At 38.6% G+C, this 19,489-nt stretch overlaps 1 protein-coding gene across 2 annotated transcripts in view; it reads left to right on the top strand.

Annotated features, from left to right (window-relative positions):
- The window catches only part of ATG2B (autophagy related 2B), a 78,220-nt gene that overhangs the window by 41,547 nt on the left and 17,184 nt on the right, over positions 1-19,489 (top strand). For both annotated transcript variants that reach the window (XM_060295254.1, XM_030883440.2), the window contains exons 22-34: positions 2,868-3,067; positions 3,235-3,315; positions 4,488-4,594; positions 4,760-4,852; positions 5,717-5,787; positions 6,190-6,266; positions 6,545-6,715; positions 8,478-8,619; positions 10,838-11,040; positions 11,775-12,001; positions 13,416-13,524; positions 14,470-14,664; positions 15,484-15,585. In XM_060295254.1, coding sequence (XP_060151237.1) covers positions 2,868-3,067; positions 3,235-3,315; positions 4,488-4,594; positions 4,760-4,852; positions 5,717-5,787; positions 6,190-6,266; positions 6,545-6,715; positions 8,478-8,619; positions 10,838-11,040; positions 11,775-12,001; positions 13,416-13,524; positions 14,470-14,664; positions 15,484-15,585 — 1,778 coding nt within the window. The remainder of the gene's footprint in view (positions 1-2,867; positions 3,068-3,234; positions 3,316-4,487; positions 4,595-4,759; positions 4,853-5,716; positions 5,788-6,189; positions 6,267-6,544; positions 6,716-8,477; positions 8,620-10,837; positions 11,041-11,774; positions 12,002-13,415; positions 13,525-14,469; positions 14,665-15,483; positions 15,586-19,489) is intronic.

Here is a 19,489-nt window from a genome sequence, read left to right as displayed (position 1 = left end):
ATGTGAATTGCTACTCCAGCTTTCTTTTGGTTTCCATTTGCATGGAATATCTTTTTCTATCCCCTTACTTTCAGTCTGTATGTGTCTCTAGGTCTGAAGTGGGTCTCTTGTAGACAGCATATATATGGGTCTTGTTTTTGTATCCATTCAACCAATCTGTGTCTTTTGGTGGGAGCATTTAATCCATTTACATTTAAGGTAATTAGCGATATGTATGTTCCTATTCCCATTTTCTTAATTGTTTTGGGTTCGTTATTGTAGGTCCTTTCCTTCTCTTGTGTTTCTTGCCTATAGAAGTTCCTTTAGCATTTGTTGTAAAGCTGGTTTGGTGGTGCTGAACTCCCTCCGCTTTTGCTTGTCTGTAAAGGTTTTAATTTCTCCATCAAATCTGAATGAGATCCGTGCTGGGTAGAGTAATCTTCGTTGCAGGTTTTTCTCCTTCATCACTTTAAATATGTCCTGCCACTCCCTTCTGGCTTGCAGAGTTTCTGCTGAAAGATCAGCTGTTAACCCTATGGGGATTCCCTTGTGTGTTATTTGTTGTTTTTCCCTTGCTGCTTTTAATATGTTTTCTGTGTATTTAATTTTTGACACTTTTATTAATATGTGTCTTGGCATATTTCTCCTTGGATTTACCCTGTATGGGACTCTCTGTGCTTTCTGGACTTGATTAACTATTTCCTTTCCCATATTAGGGAAGTTTTCAACTATAATCTCTTCAAATATTTTCTCAGTCCCTTTCTTCTTCTTCTGGAACCCCTATAATTCGAATGTTGGTGCATTTAATGTTGTCCCAGAGGTCTCTGAGACTGTCCTCAGTTCTTTTCATTCTTTTTTCTTTATTCTGCTCTGCAGTAGTTATTTCCACTATTTTATCTTCCAGGTCACTTATCTGTTCTTCTGCCTCAGTTATTCTGCTATTGATCCCATCTAGAGTATTTTAAATTTCATTTATTGTGTTGTTCATCGTTGCTTGTTTCATCTTTAGTTCTTCTAGGTCCTTGTTAACTGTTTCTTGCATTTTGTCTATTCTATTTCCAAGATTTTGGATCATCTTTACTATCATTATTCTGAATTCTTTTTCATGTAGACTGCCTATTTCCTCTTCATTTGTTAGGTCTGGTGGGTTTTTACCTTGTTCCTTCATCTGCTGTGTGTTTTTCTGTGTTCTCATTTTGCTTATCTTACTGTGTTTGGGGTCTTCTTTTTGCAGGCTGCAGGTTCGTAGTTCCCGTTGTTTTTGGTGTCTGTCCCTAGTGGCTAAAGTTGGTTCAGTGGGTTGTGTAGGCTTCCTGGTGGAGGGGACTAGTGCCTGTGTTCTGGTGGAAGAGGCTGGATCTTGTCTTTTTGGTGGGCAGGTCTACGTCTGGTGGTGTGTTTTGGGGTGTCTGTGGACTTATTATGATTTTAGGCAGCCTCTCTGCTAATGGGTGGGGTTCTGTTCCTGTCTTGCTAGTTGTTTGGCATAGGGTGTCCAGCACTGTAGCTTGCTGGTCGTTGAGTGAAGCTGGGTGCTGGTGTTGAGATGGAGATCTCTGGGAGATTTTCTCCGTTTGATATTATGTGGAGCTGGGAGGCATCTTGTGGACCAGTGTCCTGAAGTTGGCTCTCCCACCTCAGAGCCACAGCACTGACTCCTTGCTGCAGCACCAAGAGCCTTTCATCCACACGGCTTTCTCAGGGCCTTGGCACAAACTGTTCTTGACTTGGAATGTCTCTACTTGGCTTTTCCCAAAGCTGTCTCCTCATTTTCTTGACTTCAGTTTCACCATCACCTCCTCAAAGTCATTTTCCCTGCTGGCTCCACCTCTCTACCCGGTCACCCCCATAGCCCCGAGATGTGGCACCCACAACTCACGCTTCTCTCAGGCCGGGTTCCGGTGGGGTCAGTGACAAGGCCGACGTGGCGTCCACGTATTGCTCCAGCCCCCAAACGTTGGGTGCGTGTCCTGGCTCAGCCTGCCCCCGGGGAACAGAACTCTGAACATTAGAAATTATTTTCTGTAGGGTGTTCTGATTCCACTGGCAAGGTAATAATTATTGTAAATTAGAAGTTGACTTTATGTTTTTTTTTGCAACAACTTATATTGAGATATAATTCACATGCCATGTAATTCACCCATTTAAAATACACATTTCAGTGCTTTTTAGTATTCCATAGAGTTGTGTACCCATCATCACAGTCAACTTTAGAGCATTTTCATCAACCCCTCAGAAGAAGTCTGCATCTTTGAGCTATAAACCCCGAGTCCTGCAGTCCCCTCTGGCCTCAAGAAACCACTGATTTACTCTCTGTGTCTATGGATCTACATATTCTGGCTGTTTCGTATACATGGTTTCATACAATAGAAGGTCTTTTGTGATTGGCATCTTGGCATGATGTTTTCAAGGTTAATCCAAACGTATCAGTGTTTTATTCCTTTTTATTGCCAAGGAATTGGATATACCATATCTTAGTATACACTGAGCAGTTGATGGGACTTTACATTCTTTATTTTCTCTTAAGTGGTGTTTCCTTTTGGTAACAAATACAGAATTTGCTCTTCTTTGAGCACATTCCTTGTGTTACTTTGTGAATAGAAATGAGATACTTGCACATTCTTAATGTTTATTAGATTTTCCTATTTAAATTTAACTTTTCTAGCATTTCAGATCTCAAATTTTTTTTTTTTTAACTTGGATAGTCACTTATACCAACATTAGTAGAGGAGAATGAATTATTAATGTCAAGCTGGTTCTTGGTCATTTTGCCTCCAGGGTATGTTATATTCAATGGAAGTACATGGATTTTCATTTTGAGTTATAGAAGTTCGTGAATTAATTTCAAATAATCATTTTGTTATCTTGTCACCTCATTGTGGATATAGGCATAGTGGATGGAGCAATTCCTTCTACAGAAACACGACTGCCCAGTTCAACCCGACCACATTGGTTAGAACCTACTATTTATTCCTCTGAAGAAGATGGCCTCAGTCGAGCTTCTTCAGATGGTGTTGGAGGAGACACTTTGAATATGCTCTCTGTTGCAGTTAAAATATTGTCTGATAAATCAGAGTCCAATACAAAGGTGTGTGTTTTGTACTTTTATACCATTAAATACTTGCTGCTGATTTGATTACTAGTTAATAAAAATGATTGCATAAATGTAACACATTTATTTTCTTAGAAACTTTTCAAGTTTTGAGCCAGAGGGTTATGTAGGTGATAAATATAATTCTTCGTGTTGCTCTGTAGGAATTTCTCATTGCTGTGGGACTGAAAGGAGCCACTCTCCAGCACAGAATGCTTCCTTCCGGGTTTAGCTGGCATGAGCAGGTAAGAGAGCTGTGATGTATATTTATTGATTTATTTTTTACTTTATGTTAACATATAATACACATAGTGAAAAGTTCACAAATCATAAATATTCAGTGCTCATCAAATTTTCATGAAATAAATACTCCTATATAAATACCACCTCTTATGTTAGGAAATAGAACATTATCACCACCCCAGAATGTAATTGATTTTTTACCTTAAAGTTTGGTCCTTAAACATCTCAAAGACAAAGTTATGTTTTATCATTAAAGGGAAGGGACCTATCGAGTGCCTGGCATAGAGGAGAATAAATGAGTGTTGACTTGCACTTATAACTGTATATTCTTTAAGTGCCGTAATTTCAGAATTATCCCCTAGGCCAACAATATACACTGAGGCATTTATAAGGAATTCTGTAATTAATTTCCGGTGTAATAACTGTATTTGGTTAATTACATTTTTTCAAAGGAAACTTTGGGTAAGAAGTTAACTCTTCTTTATATGAGAATGAAAACTAGCACACTATGATTCTTGTTCATTTTCCTTAGAAAGAGAAACCTTTTCTTTGTGCTTGGAAAATAATAAATTATTTTAAACTTGAATGCTTTCAGAAACATTCTGAAACATAAAATATATATAGAGAGAGAATGAATGGAGCGGGGGGTAGAGAGATGGTTAGTCAACTGGCTCGCTGTAAGGGAGAGATTTAGCCTAACTTTTTTATTTAGATAGAAATATAGAGTAGATGTTGGTGAGAAGGACTGGTTTTCAGACAGATTTGGGTATAAATTAAGGAACAGGAACTTCTCCCAACAGTGGATTTTATAGAAAACCAGATGGAGAGTTTTAAACAGTCTTCGGCAAAATTTGTTTTTTTCAAAAGAATTATTCCAAGCAAAGTAATGTTGAAAGTATATTATACATACTTTGTTAGTTTCATAGGATATGATTTTTCCAAGATCTCTGTAGCATTGCAGTTGTTACACGGGCCTCTTCATTTCAAATTCTAGTTATGCAAATACTTTTTGAAATGAATTCCTTCAAATGATGATTTTCTTTTAACATTATGATTTTCCACTAAATGGTTGGTTTTTTTGTGAGCTATTTTATTTCATGTTGGTATTAAGGATATCATATCAAAACTTTTTTTTTCTTCTAAAGCAGGGCATTTTATATTTTTGTGATTATAGATTTTATACTTCTTGAATATTGCTGATGAACCTGTTCTGGGATACAATCCTCCAACTTCATTTACAACCTTTCATGTTCATCTCTGGAGCTGTGCACTTGATTATAGGTTAGTTCATAAATGGAGCAAAATAAAGTTTTAGTCTTTAAAATATGTACTAAGTTTTGAGGAAAAATATGTAATTCAGTAGAGTTAAGGTTCAAAATGCTCTTTAAAGGGAGTTTCTTTTCTTTTGCAGCAGACTAATGTTCTCTTGTTTCTTTGTGGTAATAGGCCTCTTTATTTGCCAATCCGATCTGTTCTTACTGTTGAAACATTCAGCATTTCAAGTAGTGTTGCCTTGGATAAATCATCTTCTACTCTCAGGTACCGTGTTAAGCCTCTCTGTCTACTAAATGCAGCTGTTCAAAACATACTGACAGAGCTTTATCTCAACCCTTTGATTAAAGTCTCAATCTTTGTTAAAACCAACATGCTTTTACTATTAGTCATGTTCCTTTATTCAAGTTTTCAGTTTTTCTTTCTCAGATGATTCGTCCCACCTCTTCAATTCATTACTGTATTTCATTTTTAGGGAGGAAATTAATTCTTGAGATTATTGGCTAACTTTTTAAAACATTTATGTGTAAACTTCCCATAATACCTGATACACTTCATTTTCCTAATTTAAACCTTGTGAATTTGGGCATCTGTTAAAATTGCTGAAAATTTAAAATTGATTCGAGCAGATGATTTAATCTCATTTATGCCATTTAAATGTTTCTAGTACTCATAAACAGTGAGTTTTAAAGAAATGTTAGGGCTTACCTGGTGGTCCAGTGGTTAAGAATCTGCCTTCCAATGCAGGGGACATGGGTTCAATCCCTGGTCAGGGAACTAGGATCCCACATGCTGCGGGGCAGCTAAGCCCACACCACAGCTAGAGAGCCCACGTGCTCTGGAGCCTGCACACCACAACTAGAGAGAAGCCCACGCACTGCAACGAAAGACGCCGCATTTTGCAGTTCCCGTGTGCCGCGACTAAGACCCAACACAGCCAAAGATAGATAAAAAAATAAATAAATATTACAAAACCAAAGAAATGTTAGGTGACATTTGTAAGTTAGAAACTGCATATGACTTTGATCATATTTATATCAGAAAGAATGGTACAGCTAAGTATATAGTGATCATGCAGCATATATTCAAGGTTAGTTTTTTAGATCTTGATTTTATCTTTTTTTTGCCCAGAATAATCTTGGATGAAGCTGCTTTACACCTGTCTGACAAGTGTAATACTGTCACTGTAAACCTGAATAGAGGTAAGAGTTAAAAAACAAAATCTGGGATAGATGAATCCTCTTTTATTTTTTGCATCTGAATATTTTTAAGCATTTTAATTCTAGAATAATGCCAGTGAACTAAGGATCTTATCAGTCTGAATATTGTAATACCAGTTTGTAATATCAATAACATTGGTGAAATGCATCAAATTATATATACTCTGGTTTATTTAATAGAAGGCAGATTTTGTTTCTAATTAAAAATAAAGTGAACTGTAGGATTTTTGTAGGATGAAACTATGTTTCCATTACATTATAAGTATTTGTACTACTACCTGCCATGAATTTTAAAGAAACACAAGTTTTATTAGGTGTTTGTTGGATAAGCATTTTTTGAAAGTTATACTCAGATATTTTATTAATTACTTAAAACAATTTTAGATTATGTTCGTGTGATGGATATGGGGCTTTTGGAATTAACCATAACTGCAGTGAAGTCTGATTCTGATGGAGAGCAAGTAAGTTATTAAAATAAATGGATATTTTTTAAGCCCTTTTTTTTTTATAGAAGAGACTAAAAACATACTGAACTTACTGTAAAATTATTTTTCCGCTTACCTAATTTTAGTCAGAAATAGATAAAATATTTTAAAGTTAAGATTGAGTTATTATAAATGCATGTTTCCTGTGGCAAGACAAATTATCATATTATATTTTATTTAATGTAAACCGATGCAAACATTTTTTTCTCTTGTTTTGGTAGACATTTTTATCCTTTTTTCCGTGTCCTGTCCAGACTGAGCCGCACTTTGAATTACACTGTTCGAGTGACGTTGTCCATATTAGAACGTGCTCGGACTCTTGTGCTGCATTAATGAATCTCATTCAGTACATTGCAAGCTACGGGGACTTACATGTGGCTAACAAGGCGGACGTGAAGTCCGGAGCCCCGCAAAGAAAGATGAAGGTACAGCCGCCAGCCTCATTCATTAGAACTCACTCAACCCCTCCTCATTCCAGACATGCGAGTGACCTGTACATTGGCGAGGTCTTCTTGACAGTCATAGGGTAGAAAGGCAACTTTGAATAATCATCTATCTATTCTTACTTTCAGGGTGATGGGGTCTAGAAAGGTGATTCCATGGGCCTTTTTGGAAAACCACTCTACTGTTTGATGCTCTCAGTTTCAGAACATTAATATTCTCAACCAACATACATTTTCCCAGACTTAAGTTATTTTCATATGTGCTCAGGGAAGAAAGAAAACATTTATCATGTGAGAGTCTGTTATATGCAAGTTGTATGTAAAAATGCTATGAGAAGGTGGCAGGAATTAGTATTATTACCAGAAGACTTATTTATATGACATTATCTTTCATATTTGTTATCTACAATTCTATCCAGTTTTCAGTATACTTTCTCATATGTGAGTTCCTCTTACCCAGTGCAGTTGAGAGGTTAAAGGTTATCATCTCTGTTTAGTAGATGAATAAGACCCAGAGAATTTAGGTAATTTGCCCTAATAAGTAGCAGCAACAATATGCAGGTATTTGGATTTCCAGTTCATTGCTTTCTTATGCCCCCAGCTGTCACCTCTCTGCCCTCTCATATGTCCAGATAGAACAATGTCCAGTTTGTTTAGCATTTACTTTTTATCAGTCTTTTTATTCTTCTTCATGGCCTCTTCTGTGAACAGAATTCTCAGTCCCCTTAGGTCAATGGATCCTTCAGTAAGGGTCTGACAGGCCTTGCATTATCTTTCGTTCACGCTGATCTTACACCTCATTTGTGTTACGCTTCTGTTTTTGTTTCCTTGCTCCTGCTGTATTCTCCCTGATAATGAAGTGATTTATGATACTCTCTCTCTACTGTTTCTTCTCTTTTATTCTCCAGTTTATTAAAAGTTATTTTAAATTATCCCTTTCAAATGAGATCTTTCCATTTTAGAGTCATGCTGACATTTTATTTATTTATTTTTTATTATTATTATTTTTTTGCGGTACGAGGGCCTCTCACTGTTGTGGTCTCTCCCATTGCGGAGCACAGGCTCCAGACGCGCAGGCTCAGTGGCATGTGGGATCCTCCCCGACCGGGGCACGAACCTGCGTCCACCGCATCGGCAGGCGGACTCCCAACCACTGCACCACCAGGGAAGCCCCATGCTGACATTTTAAAAGCATGGTTTGGATTTAATGAATCCACGATTCACTAACAAAAATGGTTAAGCATCAGTGTTGGAATTGAACTCCACAAATCACCTTTTAGTAGATTTCCCCTCTCACGTGTACCCGCTACTGTCTTTAGGTGTCTATTCGTTCCAAGAAATGAGGCTCTGCCTACAGTGGCTTTGTCTCAGAGGGTGGTCATGGCAGCCATCAGGTTTGAGCAGATCGGACTCTTTACAGAGAGACCCCCCTCTCCCCCAGCTTCACTGCAGTGTTTTTCACCTTCCTTCTTTTCGAATGTATTATGTCTTCAAGATTCAGTTCACTGTGTCGGCTTTGAGATGATAACACATTTATTTCTATTTACCTGTAGTTGTTGGGGTGAAAATACTAAAGACTTAAAATGAAAATGTAACACCTGCTGAGAGAATATAGAAAAATGAATGTGTTCCTGTTTTTGATGTTTTTGTGAAATGTAGTATATTTCTAGGACAAAATAAACGTTGAGTAATTTGCTTTTTAGATCATTTTCAAGTTGATTTTAATTAGGGTTTTTGGCTGTAGGTAGATTCCGCTGGTCGGTCATCCTCACGTGGTCCAGTGCTTCCTGAAGCAGATCAACAAATATTACGAGATTTGATGAGTGACGCTATGGAGGAAATTGACACACAAGAGGCTGCTGCGTCTGTAAAACCACAGTCTAATGGTGAGACAGACCAGGACTTCTTCCTGGGAGCTGTGATGTTGTAGTTGAGGCTGACATTGTTTGTGTTCTTACAGAGTCCTCAGTAAGCAGCTTACTAAGGAAAAGACAGGTCTGAGTTTTGGTGGGTATTTATTAGTCAGTCAGCTTGTGTTCATTCAATGTTTAGTAGATAAATAATACTGGCCAGAGTGTTGGGGGGCGGCGACAGATAAAGTGGAAGGCAAGGCTTATGTAGCTGGTAGCTCGTGGTCTAGTGCAGCAAACTGGCCCTGAACCAGACTGAGGCTAGTGCTTAGAACCATCCAGAGGTGATATAAGAAGACACTTCAGAATGTAGTGTACACTCTAATCACTGGTCGGAAAGGATTTGGAATCCCTTCATTAGGCTTCAGTGAAAATGAGATGAGTTGGCTTTTAAAAAGTGTGTGGAACCTAGGCGTGTAGAGGGGAGAGAGAAGATAATCTTGGCAAGGTCACTAACATCAACAGAGGCCCAGAGGCGTGTATGAGCCTTAATGATCTAGTAACTCAGGCTGTTAATACTGGAACAAAAGTTCCCTTCTTGTCGAAAAGAATTAGGCAGTAATGTTAGATAAGCAGGGAGGAACCAGACAGTGAGAGAGCTTTACAGCCAAGTGGAAGCATCTAAATACTTTGAAGTATCTATCTAAAAATATTTTTTTTCTAATTGGCTGAACATAGCTATTTCTATATGTTGTGAGATCTTAATTTTTAAAAATTATTTCGTAGTGTTATAGAAGTTTAGCATTCAGTGTTGCTTTCATTCTAATTTAGAATAACTTAGAGCTCAGGAAGCAAATGGGAACTTTTAGCTGTGTACTAACATTATTTGTAATAAACGTTAGCAGCTAACCTACTCATGTGGGAAAGAATGTTTAATGAATATTTACCGAGCAGCTTCAACACACAGGACTCTGTACTGTACACTGAGCACTTACAAGGATGAGTGGGTTCAAAGTACTGCCACAGGAGAATGTCTAGTCTGAGAGCCTTCCGGGCTAAGATGTCACCGCATTCATCGTAGTATTCTTAGTTCAAATCACAGGGTTTGGTTTGGATGAATGAATGGAGAAAGAATTAGTGAATCTGTGGAATTCCCTGGCAGTCCAGTGGTTAGGACTCCATGCTTCCACCACAGGGGGCATGGGTTTGATCCCCGGTGGGAGGAACTAAGATCCCGCATACTATGCAGTGCGGCCACAAAAAAAGAAAAGAAAAGAATGAGTGAATCTAATATATAATATAAATGTATAAAAAATATATGTTCACGTACAGATTTTTGCACACATGCAGCCTTTTGTGAACTTCATATTGTGAGAGCTACCTGAGAACAGGTGTCCCATTTGGGTATCCAGTGCCCCCAAGGAGTCTTTTTATTGCTTGGACTCATTCCCTGGCCTAAGACATGCTTGGCAACTGTTTCCCCCACCCCTTCCCCGAGCAGAGATTTCCTATAGTTTTAGGTGAGACGCTGCTACATGTAACTATTTCCCCTCTCCTTGCCATATTGTCCAAGGAGTTTCTTCTAGAACTCCACCTACAGCACATAATTGTCAATATGAAATTCTGGCTAAAATGGAACTCCAGTCCTCACTAACTAGCTGCTGCTGAATTCCTGAACTTCTTTGACACTGAATAACTAAGAGGAGACTGTCTGTAACTTTATGAGTCCATCATTTACTGTTTCTTAGAAAACTTCATACTTACTAGTCTTTTTATTAGTAGTCAGAAGGTTATTGTAAGAAATAAGTAAGATACTGTTTTTTAAAAATTTTTGGCTGTGTTGGGTCTTCGTTGCTGCGTGCAGGCTTTCTCTGGTTGTGGCGAGCGGAGGCTACTCTTTGCTGCGGTGCGCGGGCTTCTCGTTGCGTTGGCTTCTCTTGTTGCAGAGCACGGGCTCTAGGTGCGCGGGCTTCCTTGGTTGCAGCACGCGGGCTCAGTAGTTGCGGCACGTGGGCCCTAGTGTGCATGAGCTTCAGTAGTTGCAGTGCAGGGACTCAGTAGTTGTGGCGCACAGGCTTAGTTGCTCCATGGCATGTGGGATCTTCCTGGACCACGGATTGAACCTGTGTCCCCTGCATTGGCAGGCGGATTTTTACCACTGTGCCACGAGGGAAGTCCTAAAATGCTTAATAAATGTTATTGTTGTTGATGTTTAAAATATGCCAAAATTGAATGTTGTAATCTTTTCACCTAGGTGTTTTGGATGAGAAATCTCAAATTCAGGAGCCATGTTGTTCAGACCTCTTCCTGTTTCCTGATGAGAGTGGAAACGTGTCCCAGGAGCCTGGACCCACTTACGCCTCATTCACACACCACTTGATGAGTGATGCGGTGACAGGCGTGCCCACAGAAAATGACGACTTTTGCATTCTCTTTGCACCAAGAGCAACCATTCAGGTAATAAATTGATGATATAATTAATGTCTTAAAATAGTGTTATAAATTGAATTGACCAAAGGGCACCTGAAAAGATTCTTTAGGTTTTGTTAACTCTTTACAGTTCAGAATTACTTCCTTTTGTAATTTACTCTTGAGACTTTGTAAATGTTTGTTATACTTTACTCTTTTTATGAACATCTCTCAGAGACTCTCTACTTGCAAAGTCTCCTGCATTGTTTATTGAACTACAGAGTAAGTATGTAGTAAGATACCTCTTCAGGGTTGTGAAATTAAATGGCAGAAAGGAGTTCTGTACAGAGTTGTTAACACCAGAATTGGGAAAGATAAGATGTGATTTGTGAGAAGGCTAATGCTTGGTTAATGTATATATAATTTCCTTTTTAGAATCATGCTCACATTGAAAAAGCATGGTCTGGATTTAATGAATCCACAGTTCACTAAACAAAATGGTAAAGCATTGAATCTGTACCTTTTTATTGTCAAACGAGTAGTAAAAGCCAAATCGTAGACTATAAAAAATTCTTATGGAGTGATTCACATAGAAGAGAGAGTTCATTTTATTGTTAATAAAGCAGAGTATCTTATGCGGTGATTATCGTCAGTATTTATTATTCCACTATATATTGAAATTATTAGAAAGAATGCAGAATCAAATCCCCTTGAGATGCGCACCATAATCAGTGGTTTCTACTTAAATAAGAGAGTATGTGTTACCTCTTCCTTTGTCTTAGGAGAAGGAAGAAGAACCAGTTGTAAAAATAATGGTTGATGATGCGATTGTGATAAGAGATAATTATTTTAGTCTGCCTGTTAAGAAGACAGATACGAGCAAAGCCCCGTTACACTTTCCTATTCCTGAAATTCGGTACCTGGTTAAAGAAGTCTCTCTTGTCTGGCATCTTTTTGGAGGAAAAGATTTTGGAACAGCCCCTCCTGCTTCTCCAGCTAAAAGTTATATGTAAGTTAATTTCTACATAAGTTTATTTGGCGGACCAATATACTCTCTTTGTTGTGGCGCACGGGCTTCTCTAGTTGTGGCGCGTGGGCTTAGTAGTTGTGGCACAAGGGCTTTGTTGCCCCGCAGCGTGTGGGATCTTAGTTCCCCGACCAGGGATCGAACTCGCGTCCCCTGCATTGGAAGGTGGATTCTTTTTTTTTTTTTTTTTTGCGGTACGTGGGCCTCTCACTGTTGTGGCCTCTCCCGTTGCGGAGCACAGGCTCCGGACGCGCAGGCTCAGCGGCCATGGCTCATGGGCCCAGCCACTCCGCAGCATGTGGGATCTTCCCGGACCGGGGCACGAACCCGTGTCCCCTGCATCGGCAGGCGGACTCTCAACCACTGCGCCACCAGGGAAGCCCATGGAAGGCGGATTCTTAACCACTGGACCACCAGACCAATATATTCTTTTCGCTAAAAATACATAGAATTTATCCTTTTAAGAATTATTAATAAGTAATATTAAAAACTGTAATTTAAATGTTACTCTTTTAATGTTAAAGTTTTGCATTTGAAAACTTGTTTGCATTCTTTGTATTTTTTTCCTAAAATATGATGACTTAAGGCATTTCCATTCAGCAAAATTTTTCGGGTACCTACCATGTGCCAGAGCCTGTGTTAGAGGCACACTCATTAAAATGAATACGACCCAGACCCTGTCCTAAGTTCAGAAGGGAGAGAGAGTTACGTGAGCCAGTGAGGGCAATGAAGTGAAGTGTGTGCATCAGGAGGTGGGGACCACGCGTGCCCCTGATTCTCTAGCACCCAGCAGGGTGCCCAGCACAGAGTGGATGCTGCTGAAGTACCTGCTAATGAGTGCCTTATTCCATGGTTCTAGAGGGAACTGGATGGAAAGATGAGGCAGAGACTAAGGGTAAACACTCTCAGTGGGGTGGGGAGGGTCAGGAAAGGCTTCACGGGGTAGGAACCTTTGGCATAGCATTGTAATGACTTTTTCTATTTAAAAGTGCTTTTAAAAAAACTTATAACTTTACTATAATTCTTTTCCGTGTTAATTGGAATTTCTAGGACTTGTCCTCTGACTCACAGGGGTTTCTGAAGTAATAAGGAACTTACACGGAGGTCTCATTTCTAAGTCTATCTTGTGATATGCACACCAACATCATAGTTAGCGTTTTCTGTAGTTTTAAATATTTAGCAAGTAGATGATTGCTGTAACGGCAGTAATAACATTTATGTTCTCAGTGTCTCCAAGAGATAAAAGATGCGGTTTTGATTTATAGCAATACAGTTTGTGGCAGTGTTTTGCTAGTTCTGTAATCTTTTCTTTTTTCATCCTGTTATTTTTTCTGGTGTCATTCATTGCCTTTCTTTGACTATTCCTTTAACAAAAGGTTTTATTTTTCATTTATAGTAGTCCCCACAGCTCACCTTCTCACACACCTGCAAGACATGGACGTAATGTGGTATGTGGGGGAAAAGGAAGAAACCATGACTTTTTAATGGAAATACAATTAAGCAAGGTAATGTGACATTTTGAAAGGAAAAATCCACCGAAGTAGGAGCATTAGTGGGTGTTCTTTGGTTACTCCCTGTCCCCTCCCCCATGTGGTCTTGGGGTGTAAGAGGAAAAGTGCAGGGATCTTGTATAGAAACTCTTGCCTCTTTTTCTTTCTCAAATACTCTAAGAAAATTTAGGGTTTTTGTTTTTGTTTTCCCAGGCTACCCCTAGAGCAGTGTCTCGCAGAGTTGAACAAGCATCAGAATCCCCTTGAGGGCTTGTTAAAACACAGGTTGCTGGGCCCCAGAGTTCTTGATTCAGTAGGTCTGAGGTAGGGCCCATGAATTTGCATTTTTAATGAGTTCCCAGGTGATTGTGATACCACTTTACCCAGGACCGTGCTTGGGGAACCACTGCGCTGGAGCCTGTCTCTGGGAAGGCCTGCCATTGGATAGCACACAGGTCTCAGGTCCTTTGTGAGCATCTAGAGACCAGTAGCCCAGGCTGCCAGTGCCATTGATGCAGTTAATTCTGTCAGCTTGTCTGGGATTGTGCCAAGGGTCGAATATTAGGGCGCTTATCATAGAAACAGTGCAGTGATGACAGCTCCATATACTAAATTGTATCCTTGCGCCCTTTTGGAACTTGAACCTTGCCTCCAAGCAGTTTCATAGGTATGCAAGATAATAATTTTATGACTTATGCCTATTGAGCGTTTTGCTTGAAAAGGATAGGGATTTTACCAAGGTCAAATAAGAAATGTCAGTCAGGCTTTTCCTTGTATGGTTCTGAACACGTGGATTAATAAATAAATACGTGAACAAATGTAGGAATGTTATGCTGTTCTCTGAAAGTGGAATCGAAAGCTGAGAATTCAAAGAAAATGAGTGATGTGTTACATTTTAAAGAGAAAATCTGATTTAAATAAAATGTAGAGATTGTTCTGTGTTCTTTCTCTTCTGTAAAGGTGAAGTTTCAGCACGAGGTCTACCCCCCATGCAAACCAGAATGCGATTCTAGCCTCTTGGAACACCCGGTCTCCCGGCAGGTGTTCATCGTGCAGGATCTTGAAATTCGAGATCGTCTGGCAACATCACAGATGAATAAGTTTTTGTACCTGTATTGCAGTAAAGAAATGCCTCGAAAAGCTCATTCCAACATGGTAAGATTTAAAACTTCATATATTTTGTTGTTGTATTAGTTTCAGAAAAGTATTTTTATTGTATCTAACTGCAGAAGATTTATTTTAGATTAGGGAAAATTATGGGATTTTTTTTCTCATTTTTATATGAAAATCCCTTTTAAATACGCTGCTTAAAGTTTTATGTTTTAAAAATTATTTTGCATGTTGTTTCTATAATTGCCAATATATCAATACCTGAGGAAAACCAGAAGTCCATAGTGATCTACACAAAACACTTACACAAGGAATTCCCTGGCGGTCCAGTGGTTAGGACTCCATGCTCTCACTGCCAAGGGCCCTGGTTCGATCCCTGGTTGGGGAGCTAAGATCCCACAAGCCACGCGGCATGGCCAAAAAAACAAAACACTTAACACGAAATATTTAAACGAAATTGTTGGCAGTATTCCACATTTCTAACTTTTAAATTTTCTTAGAATAGAAATGATCAGCTCAGGACTTGCAGAAGAAGACGTCACAGAAGTTGTCTCTGGAGTGTGGGTCTATGGATTAGCTCCTGGGGCTTAGCAAACTTCTTTGAGACGCGAGTACAACATTATCATTTGCGTTTTTTCCTCTAAAGAGAATTTATATCTTTCATCAGATTCTTTAAAGAGTGTGTGACCCAAAAAAGTTAGATTCAGGATCCTAAGGGAAGAGGGTAAACAGTTCCAGTTTTTGTTCTGATATACGGACTAGATATAGGATTTTTTTTCCTCTTTTTTGCTTTTCTTTTTTTTAATGAAAACAAGGTCATATTATCACTAGGGAAAAAATGTGTTTGTCTGTCTCATCTCGTAGCTGACAGTGAAAGCATTACATGTGCGCCCGGAGTCTGGCAGGTCACCACAGGAATGCTGCCTCAGAGTGTCACTAATGCCACTTCGCCTCAATATTGACCAGGTTTGTATTACAAGCATAAGGCATGGAATTATGTTTAAATATATATCCCACATTCAGAATAAGAGATTTAATTTAGTAGAATTATGTTTATTATTATTTAACTTTTATGGAAGTTGCATAATTAAAACAGACTTCTGCTGGTAAAGAATAGGGCAAATTCATTAGCTGTTTGGAATCTGAATTATTAGTGAATAAACGTTATTAGATTTTGTCCTCCAGTTTCCTGCGCACTGTCTACGTGACATAGCGCTTAATACCTGCTTCTCATGTTCTCTGATCTTTACATACGTACTCCTAATGCAGATATACAGGTATTTTCAGAGGATGAAGGGACTCCTCGATATACACTACTGAAAGATATAGGGGATTGTAATCACAGCATCTGGAAGAGAATTCCCTGCCCTGGGCACAATGACAAATTAGTAAATTGGCACTTGAACAGGTCACAAACAAAGCAGAGATTTATGGAAAGAGGTAAAGATATCCACTTTCCTATATCCTAGCAAGCACCCCATCAGATGATCCTGGGTTTTGCCTTCCCAGAGAGCTGTTTAAAGCATAGTTGGTGTTTTACAAGCTTTGTTCGGTGTATGAAGATGTGATACTTGGTAGTAGTGCAGTGTAGTGAAGAGTGTGGGTTTAGAGTCAGACCTGGGCTTAAATCTCAGTTCTCTTTTACTAACTGTGTGGCTTTTGGTAGGTAACTTAATTTCCCCAAGCCTCAGTTTCTTCACTGGTAAAATGGAAAAAGTAATAGTACATGTAGCGTCTTTTTTTTTAAAATGAGGATTAAAGGAGACTGGTGTATGTAAAACATTTAGCTTGGTGCCTGGCACACACTGTTAGCGAGCAGAAGTGTTAGCAGTTATTATTAACTGAAGCATATAACAACTACAGAAAATAAGTGGAGTTTTTATAATAATCTGCTTTTGAAATAACAAAACCCTCCCCTTATACCTTACATATTGGTGTGAGCTCAGGTTTGGAAGTGGAGTATATGTGGGGTGGTATTATTTGTTTGATTAAATAACATTGATTGAATAATGTCAATTCATTATTTAAATAAGTAATAGATGTATCAGGGATAATCTAAAGTAATGTTTATATTGTAAACAAAATATAGGAATATCTCAGAGAAGATGTGTTGTGAAGCACAGAAGTTTAGCACAACTTTATGTTAATATTTGTAGCTTCTGAGCTGGGTCAGTCTTGCCAGTGAGTATTTTAGATTTATGTTTTCTCATTATGAGAAGAATATCTTTTGAAACCCATATTTTAATTTAATTTATCCATATTGGCCTAGTAGGAATATGATGAAGTATTTATGGGAAATTTGATCTGTGAAAATGACCAGTGTGAGCAAGAATTTGAGATTTATCTTTATGGCATGACTTTACCAGACTTATCAAGCCCAGTTTTCTTTAATAGACCTTTTCTTTAATATTGAGCTTAATTTCTTCTTTAGAACTATAAAGCATTATGATTTTAAAATGGAGGAATATTAACCTTAGCAAAAACAATCAGAGAAATAAATGTTATGACTAAACTGAGAAGGAATGGGAAATAATTCCCCAAGGTATGGGATCGAGGGAAACAAAGCCATGCTGCAAATACGTATGCCTTAACTAGGAATATTATGATACAAAAGAGTCCTTTCTAGTTTGTGTCTTCTAAGATTGACATACCATACCAAATGGTCATCTGAATAGAAAGCCAAATATTTGTGTTCTTTAGTTTTTCTTTTGAAAACATATCAGTTGATGAATGAGAATGCTTTGAGTAATGTTTTTCTTACCAAGCATATCTCTGACTTTATCTTCACTGGATCATAGACAGTAAGTATGAAAGCAATGTGTTGTTTTCTCTTGTTTCTAAGAAGCTGCATTGCTGTTGAAAGTCGGTGCAGTTGCTTGTGAAGCGCAGCGTACCTGTAGGGCAGGCAGGACACTAGGCAGATGGAGTGATTGCCATGTAGGGAGCTAAGTAGATGATGGAGGTTGTGTAACTAGGCGATTTGAGATCCGAAATCTGAAGGGGCCAGATTTCCTGGTCTGATGTTCATTTTAGTATTGAACTACCTGGAAATCTGTGTAGGAAAATATGTTAATTCCAAATCATTTGCTGAATGCCACCCTTGTCCCAGGTCTGAAGTAGGATGCTGGGAATACAAAGAGGAAGAAACATCCCATCCTCAGAGATCTCTGTTTAGTGGGGGAGACAAAGAGACAAATGACTTTAACACCCTGTGATGAAGATAGGCATGAAGATGTGTCCCACCAGAAGAGGGCTCCTAAGACAGGCTGGGAGTTTGGAAGATGAGGGGTGAGCAGTAAAGGCTTTCTGGAGGAGGTGACAATCGAGCTGGGTCTTAAGGGTCATAATAAAAATTATGAATTTTTGTAAAGGCATTGAGAGCCTAATTCAGGTTGTGAGATGCAGTGTGAGGCCGTTGGGTAGGACAGGTGCTTGGCTGAGGTTGGAAGTGATGAACATGTAGCAGTACCAGCTGGCATGTTTGTGATTCTTTTCAGTATCACCTGAGCATGACATTGAAAGCATTTCTTTCAATACCTTAAGTCATATCACACTGTTAATATCCTTTACCATGGGACCTTAAAGCTAGAAATAACTATTTTATAGTGAAGTTTTAACAAAAATAATAAACCATATTTTTTAAAGTTAAAAATTGATTTTATTGAAGTATTATTTGCATATAATAAAATGCAGAGATTTTAGGTGTACAGTTTGAGCTTGACAAATATGTCTTGTTTTGGCTCTTAATGAATAAAGCTGCTATGAAATCTGTGTACAAGTCTTTTATGGACATAAGTTTTCAGTTTTCCTGGGTAATTATACACCGAATGTCTGGGTCATAGAGTAGATGTGTGTTTACCATCATAAGAAGCCGCCGAATAGTTCTCCACAGTGGTTGTACCATTGTAGGCTCCCATCGGGAACAGATGAGGGCAGCAGCTGCTTCACGCTCTGACCAAACTTGGTGTTGTCTTTTTAATTTTCGCTACCTTACTTGGTGTTCATTTTGGTTTTAATTTGGATTTCCCTGATGACTAATGATGCTGAGCATCTTTTCGTGAGCTTATTTGACATTTGTATATCTTCTTTTTTTGAAGTGTGTGTCTTTCTAGTTTTTTTTTTTTAAGTGATTTTTTAAAATTTTAGTTATTTATCTTTGGCTCTGTTGGGTCTTCGTTGCTGCGTGTGGGCTTTCTAGTTGCGGTGAGCAGGGGCTACTCTTTGTTGCCATGCGCGGGCTTCTCTTTTTGGTGGCTTGTCTTGTTGGGGAACACGGACTCTAGGTGTGCGGGCTTCAGCATTTGTGGCTCGCGGGCTCTAGAGCGCAGGCTCAGTAGTTGTGGCACACGGGCTTAGTTCCTCCGCAGCACGAGGGATCTTCCTGGACCAGGGATCAACTCATGTCCTCTGCATTGGCAGGCAGATTCTTAACCACTGCACCACCAGGGAAATCCCTGTGTCTTTCTAGTTTTAGAGTTAGGTTGTTTGTCTTATTGAGTTGTAAAGAGTTCAGCATAAATACCAAAATTAAAAATTTAGAGAACATTTTGAAAAGCTGATGATCAGTATCCCTTTGTCTGTTGTTTGTAGTAAAAATGTGTAAAAACCACTGTCTCTTTAGTCTTCCCTTTTTTTAAATAAGGGCACATTTATACCTGGAATTTTCTCTTTGTTTTTTTTTGGAGGCAAAACATTCATAGTATTAAAATATCGCCATCTGGTGGCCAAAGGATAACATTTTATATACTATTAACTGTCAACATGTAATATTGGATATATGTAAATATACACATATATAGTGATTTATAATAAATGTATGTAGTGTAAATAATATATAAATATATACTTAAATACGTATGTGTAAAGCATA

Source organism: Globicephala melas, chromosome 2 (assembly GCF_963455315.2).
Source record: "Globicephala melas chromosome 2, mGloMel1.2, whole genome shotgun sequence".
Lineage (NCBI taxonomy): Eukaryota > Metazoa > Chordata > Mammalia > Artiodactyla > Delphinidae > Globicephala > Globicephala melas.
Note: the sequence above shows the minus strand (reverse complement) of the source record. Positions and strands in the feature narration are given on the sequence as shown.